A 7,949-nucleotide genomic window follows, 5' to 3' on the forward strand; every position below is an offset into this window, starting at 1 on the left:
TTTTAAAAATAAAATAAAAGTGGATCCAAAATTTTTGTATCAGAATGGGTCAATACTTCATGAATCAGTCCTCAAGAACAAAAATGAAGAAGGTCGTAATTGCCTTATGCATCTAAGCTACTATCCAAAAAAGAGAAATTGGATTAGAAAAGGATTATGAGTGATTGAAATTAATACGTGTGCGAATAACCATGGATTTGTAAAAATTAATGCTTCAGAAATACAACATTTTGCTATTGAGAATTCCTTGTAAAGTCCAAATCTCAAAATACATAATTTTATATTTAGTTTGTTTGATGTTGAAACTATATTACCACCAAGAAGAGACAATATTATCTTAGTAAACATGTTTCAATTAATTTGATGTTCATGGATATAAACTGCGAGTCAAAAGGCGTACCTACCTTCAACTTTTTGAGAGAAGTCATACAATTAATTATATGAGTTTCTCTCAAAAAGTCGATTTCTGCCAGGTACACCTTTTGGACCGCACAAGCTATTTGCTCTAATTCGATATAACAACAAAGGATCATAAAACAGATATAAATATAGGATGAACTGATACGATTTTTTCGGGTCTAACTTCAAAATTTAAGATTTCGAAATTTAATACAAGCTTCAAACCAGAAATTTAAGCATAAATAGAAGCTGATTTGCTACCTATTGCACGTGAAGCTTATTTGAGCTCTAATATTTAATAATTTTCTCTCGCTCTCAGTGAAGGCACCGTTAGCATTAGAAATGTAAACTATTCAAAAATTGATAGGTCCGCCTTTTGATTCGCAGTTTAAAGCATAAATTTTGTCAATTAAATTTTAATTACAGAATAAAAAGAAAAGTCAATAAAAGCATATGAAAGCTGACACGAATTATTCATAAGGATTATCGAATAATGATTTCGATTTTTGTGAATAATTTGGTATTTCTTTTGTTTCGATTAAATATGGATTTATTTGAACCTCTTCTAAAGGTAATGGTTCGGATTTATTAGATACTTCTTCTAATAGACAACTTCTATTATCAATGAAATGTTCATGAATTATTGATTGTGTTTCCTCTCTTTTTTCTTTTTTTTTAAGACATAAAAGAGGAATTGCAATGCTTGATGGTAATGATAGTCTTATTGTTATCAATTAAAATTATCTCCCATCCTATATAATAAAATTTGATTCAATATTACTAAATACTTTATGTTTCTTAATAATTGAGATGCCTAAAATGTTGATAATGTTGTTATAAACTTATTTTCACACGCTCAATCTTATGGGAGTAATAAGAATTGTAATAAAAAAAACATTATAAATCTTTAAAGATTCGTTCATAAACAATATATAAAAAAAATAGTTATTCATAAGGATTCTCGAAATAAGTATTTGATTGTTCTTGCTTTGGATTATATGCTGGTGCTTTATATTCATTAGGATATGGATTGCTGTTCGTTTCTTCTAAAGGTAAATCTTTTTCGGTTTTATCAACAAGGCTTTGATTAATTGGATTTTCAGCTCTGAATTTTCTGTGTCTATAACATAAGTAAGCAGCGACAGCAATGAGACCTGCTCCAACTGCTGCTCCAATAATAATTTCCAAAACAGCACCTTCACTTAGTCCTTCATCACTATCATCATCAGAATAATTATGATCATCTGATTTTTGTTCAACTGGTTCTGATGAATTTATTTCATGATACGAATTATCAAAAATGATAAGAGATCTATGAGTTGAATTATTTCCTTTGATTAAATATGATGTATTATATTTGTCGCCAGCATGATAAAAAAATAAGTAATCGTGTTTAGAATTAGTTATTGTTAGAAAAGGTTTTTCAACAATAATATTAGCTCTATTTATTTTTCCATAGACATCATAAATATCACCATCTTCGAAATGAACTGTTCCATTTGTGAAAGCAGTAACAACACATGTATGAGCTGTGTCCTGAGAAGTGAATTTGTAATTAGACCTTACATTTGTGATAATCGAAGTGCAATCATAATAATTCAAATTAAAAACAACAAAATTACATGGAATAGGTTCGTCACTGGAGGATTCTAATGTAATTGTACCTGTGTGAGCGAAATAAATTGCTGAATATTGTGTATTTCCAAGAATTTCTAAAGATACTTCTGAAGTTCTTGCTTCTCCGGAAATGTTGCGATAATCAGTAAATACTACGTATTGTTCCTTATAAAAATTAAGTTTTGTTTGATTTCTGCCAATTAATAACTTTTGAATTCCGAATATTTTGTATTTTGGCTGGGATCCAAAAGAAATTGATTGGTTGCAAAGATATTCGAGCTTGTCCTTATCATAAGCACTGTATGTATCATAAGAAAAACTTTGTGAAATTTTGATTGTTGCAACTGTATTCGGAGATTTACTTCTGAACAAAATGTATAATGTCGGTGAGAAATAAAGATGGTCTGTTGTGTAATTTATAACTTTGTATTGAAATGTTGGTTGATAATAAGAATAATTAAAATCGTAATCATCCGAAGATGTGCTTATGTTCAATCTAACATCTGTTGGATCTAAGTAAACTGAGCAGTAATTCTTATTGATTTCATATTTTTTATTTGAATAATTGAAAGCTAGATCGTTCGATTCGGATAGAAATTCTATGGAATCGCAGTAATTTGGAAAAGAAACTACACAAAATCTTACTTTATAATTATAATACGTGTTTGTTGATTTAAAATTAAAAGTTGGCTCTGTGATTTTCCATATTTTGCTTGTGCATGATTCATAGTTAATACGCAAGTAATCGCTCATATATGTATCTTGTAGAATAAAATAATAACTAAATGATTTGTTATCTGCAAATGAAAAAGTAATATCTTGACCATATGAACCAATGTCAATTAAATAATCTCCTGTTCTGTTAATTATACCATTGGTGATTGTATAGTAAAACCAGGACATTCACAATGATTTTAATTTGAAAGCGGATCTATTCAGAATGAATTTTGAATATTTTACACAGTCAGATTGTCAAATCATTTTAGTTTATTGGATAATTCTTTTAATGTATTATTTTTAAAATTTTAAAAATAAAATAAAAGTGGATCCAAAATTTTTGTATCAGAATGGGTCAATACTTCATGAATCAGTCCTCAAGAACAAAAATGAAGAAGGTCGTAATTGCCTTATGCATCTAAGCTACTATCCAAAAAAGAGAAATTGGATTAGAAAAGGATTATGAGTGATTGAAATTAATACGTGTGCGAATAACCATGGATTTGTAAAAATTAATGCTTCAGAAATACAACATTTTGCTATTGAGAATTCCTTGTAAAGTCCAAATCTCAAAATACATAATTTTATATTTAGTTTGTTTGATGTTGAAACTATATTACCACCAAGAAGAGACAATATTATCTTAGTAAACATGTTTCAATTAATTTGATGTTCATGGATATAAACTGCGAGTCAAAAGGCGTACCTACCTTCAACTTTTTGAGAGAAGTCATACAATTAATTATATGAGTTTCTCTCAAAAAGTCGATTTCTGCCAGGTACACCTTTTGGACCGCACAAGCTATTTGCTCTAATTCGATATAACAACAAAGGATCATAAAACAGATATAAATATAGGATGAACTGATACGATTTTTTCGGGTCTAACTTCAAATTTAAGATTTCGAAATTTAATACAAGCTTCAAACCAGAAATTTAAGCATAAATAGAAGCTGATTTGCTACCTATTGCACGTGAAGCTTATTTGAGCTCTAATATTTAATAATTTTCTCTCGCTCTCAGTGAAGGCACCGTTAGCATTAGAAATGTAAACTATTCAAAATTGATAGGTCCGCCTTTTGATTCGCAGTTTAAAGCATAAATTTTGTCAATTAAATTTTAATTACAGAATAAAAAGAAAAGTCAATAAAAGCATATGAAAGCTGACACGAATTATTCATAAGGATTATCGAATAATGATTTCGATTTTTGTGAATAATTTGGTATTTCTTTTGTTTCGATTAAATATGGATTTATTTGAACCTCTTCTAAAGGTAATGGTTCGGATTTATTAGATACTTCTTCTAATAGACAACTTCTATTATCAATGAAATGTTCATGAATTATTGATTGTGTTTCCTCTCTTTTTTCTTTTTTTTTAAGACATAAAAGAGGAATTGCAATGCTTGATGGTAATGATAGTCTTATTGTTATCAATTAAAATTATCTCCCATCCTATATAAAATTTGATTCAATATTACTAAATACTTTATGTTTCTTAATAATTGAGATGCCTAAAATGTTGATAATGTTGTTATAAACTTATTTTCACACGCTCAATCTTATGGGAGTAATAAGAATTGTAATAAAAAAAACATTATAAATCTTTAAAGATTCGTTCATAAACAATATATAAAAAAAATAGTTATTCATAAGGATTCTCGAAATAAGTATTTGATTGTTCTTGCTTTGGATTATATGCTGGTGCTTTATATTCATTAGGATATGGATTGCTGTTCGTTTCTTCTAAAGGTAAATCTTTTTCGGTTTTATCAACAAGGCTTTGATTAATTGGATTTTCAGCTCTGAATTTTCTGTGTCTATAACATAAGTAAGCAGCGACAGCAATGAGACCTGCTCCAACTGCTGCTCCAATAATAATTTCCAAAACAGCACCTTCACTTAGTCCTTCATCACTATCATCATCAGAATAATTATGATCATCTGATTTTGTTCAACTGGTTCTGATGAATTTATTTCATGATACGAATTATCAAAAATGATAAGAGATCTATGAGTTGAATTATTTCCTTTGATTAAATATGATGTATTATATTTGTCGCCAGCATGATAAAAAAATAAGTAATCGTGTTTAGAATTAGTTATTGTTAGAAAAGGTTTTTCAACAATAATATTAGCTCTATTTATTTTTCCATAGACATCATAAATATCACCATCTTCGAAATGAACTGTTCCATTTGTGAAAGCAGTAACAACACATGTATGAGCTGTGTCCTGAGAAGTGAATTTGTAATTAGACCTTACATTTGTGATAATCGAAGTGCAATCATAATAATTCAAATTAAAAACAACAAAATTACATGGAATAGGTTCGTCACTGGAGGATTCTAATGTAATTGTACCTGTGTGAGCGAAATAAATTGCTGAATATTGTGTATTTCCAAGAATTTCTAAAGATACTTCTGAAGTTCTTGCTTCTCCGGAAATGTTGCGATAATCAGTAAATACTACGTATTGTTCCTTATAAAAATTAAGTTTTGTTGATTTCTGCCAATTAATAACTTTTGAATTCCGAATATTTTGTATTTTGGCTGGGATCCAAAAGAAATTGATTGGTTGCAAAGATATTCGAGCTTGTCCTTATCATAAGCACTGTATGTATCATAAGAAAAACTTTGTGAAATTTTGATTGTTGCAACTGTATTCGGAGATTTACTTCTGAACAAAATGTATAATGTCGGTGAGAAATAAAGATGGTCTGTTGTGTAATTTATAACTTTGTATTGAAATGTTGGTTGATAATAAGAATAATTAAAATCGTAATCATCCGAAGATGTGCTTATGTTCAATCTAACATCTGTTGGATCTAAGTAAACTGAGCAGTAATTCTTATTGATTTCATATTTTTTATTTGAATAATTGAAAGCTAGATCGTTCGATTCGGATAGAAATTCTATGGAATCGCAGTAATTTGGAAAAGAAACTACACAAAATCTTACTTTATAATTATAATACGTGTTTGTTGATTTAAAATTAAAAGTTGGCTCTGTGATTTTCCATATTTTGCTTGTGCATGATTCATAGTTAATACGCAAGTAATCGCTCATATATGTATCTTGTAGAATAAAATAATAACTAAATGATTTGTTATCTGCAAATGAAAAAGTAATATCTTGACCATATGAACCAATGTCAATTAAATAATCTCCTGTTCTGTTAATTATACCATTGGTGATTGTATAGTAAAACCAGGACATTCACAATGATTTTAATTTGAAAGCGGATCTATTCAGAATGAATTTTGAATATTTTACACAGTCAGATTGTCAAATCATTTTAGTTTATTGGATAATCTTTTAATGTATTATTTTTAAAATTTAAAAATAAAATAAAAGTGGATCCAAAATTTTTGTATCAGAATGGGTCAATATTTCATGAATCAGTCCTCAAGAACAAAAATGAAGAAGGTCGTAATTGCCTTATGCATCTAAGCTACTATCCAAAAAAAGAAATTGGATTAGAAAAGGATTATGAGTGATTGAAATTAATACGTGTGCGAATAACCATGGATTTGTAAAAATTAATGCTTCAGAAATACAACATTTTGCTATTGAGAATTCCTTGTAAAGTCCAAATCTCAAAATACATAATTTTATATTTAGTTTGTTTGATGTTGAAACTATATTACCACCAAGAAGAGACAATATTATCTTAGTAAACATGTTTCAATTAATTTGATGTTCTGGATATAAACTGCGAGTCAAAAGGCGTACCTACCTTCAACTTTTTGAGAGAAGTCATACAATTAATTATATGAGTTTCTCTCAAAAAGTCGATTTCTGCCAGGTACACCTTTTGGACCGCACAAGCTATTTGCTCTAATTCGATATAACAACAAAGGATCATAAAACAGATATAAATATAGGATGAACTGATACGATTTTTTCGGGTCTAACTTCAAAATTTAAGATTTCGAAATTTAATACAAGCTTCAAACCAGAAATTTAAGCATAAATAGAAGCTGATTTGCTACCTATTGCACGTGAAGCTTATTTGAGCTCTAATATTTAATAATTTTCTCTCGCTCTCAGTGAAGGCACCGTTAGCATTAGAAATGTAAACTATTCAAAAATTGATAGGTCCGCCTTTTGATTCGCAGTTTAAAGCATAAATTTTGTCAATTAAATTTTAATTACAGAATAAAAAGAAAAGTCAATAAAAGCATATGAAAGCTGACACGAATTATTCATAAGGATTATCGAATAATGATTTCGATTTTTGTGAATAATTTGGTATTTCTTTTGTTTCGATTAAATATGGATTTATTTGAACCTCTTCTAAAGGTAATGGTTCGGATTTATTAGATACTTCTTCTAATAGACAACTTCTATTATCAATGAAATGTTCATGAATTATTGATTGTGTTTCCTCTTTTTTCTTTTTTTTTAAGACATAAAAGAGGAATTGCAATGCTTGATGGTAATGATAGTCTTATTGTTATCAATTAAAATTATCTCCCATCCTATATAATAAAATTTGATTCAATATTACTAAATACTTTATGTTTCTTAATAATTGAGATGCCTAAAATGTTGATAATGTTGTTATAAACTTATTTTCACACGCTCAATCTTATGGGAGTAATAAGAATTGTAATAAAAAAAACATTATAAATCTTTAAAGATTCGTTCATAAACAATATATAAAAAAAATAGTTATTCATAAGGATTCTCGAAATAAGTATTTGATTGTTCTTGCTTTGGATTATATGCTGGTGCTTTATATTCATTAGGATATGGATTGCTGTTCGTTTCTTCTAAAGGTAAATCTTTTTCGGTTTTATCAACAAGGCTTTGATTAATTGGATTTTCAGCTCTGAATTTTCTGTGTCTATAACATAAGTAAGCAGCGACAGCAATGAGACCTGCTCCAACTGCTGCTCCAATAATAATTTCCAAAACAGCACCTTCACTTAGTCCTTCATCACTATCATCATCAGAATAATTATGATCATCTGATTTTTGTTCAACTGGTTCTGATGAATTTATTTCATGATACGAATTATCAAAAATGATAAGAGATCTATGAGTTGAATTATTTCCTTTGATTAAATATGATGTATTATATTTGTCGCCAGCATGATAAAAAAAAAGTAATCGTGTTTAGAATTAGTTATTGTTAGAAAAGGTTTTTCAACAATAATATTAGCTCTATTTATTTTTCCATAGACATCATAAATATCACCATCTTCGAAA

At 28.5% G+C, this 7,949-nt stretch overlaps 1 protein-coding gene across 1 annotated transcript; it reads right to left on the reverse strand.

Annotated features, from left to right (window-relative positions):
• Nucleotides 1-1,344: 1,344 nt before the first annotated feature.
• Nucleotides 1,345-2,001, reverse strand: TVAGG3_0466510 (uncharacterized protein; the record flags this gene model as incomplete). The annotated part of the gene is made up of 1 exon (XM_051235295.1): nucleotides 1,345-2,001. The coding sequence occupies one exon, from the start codon at nucleotides 1,999-2,001 to the stop codon at nucleotides 1,345-1,347; it is 657 nt and encodes a 218-aa protein (XP_051093119.1).
• Nucleotides 2,002-7,949: the final 5,948 nt, after the last annotated feature.

Source organism: Trichomonas vaginalis, chromosome II, assembly GCF_026262505.1.
Source record: "Trichomonas vaginalis G3 chromosome II, whole genome shotgun sequence".
Classification (NCBI taxonomy): domain Eukaryota; phylum Parabasalia; order Trichomonadida; family Trichomonadidae; genus Trichomonas; species Trichomonas vaginalis.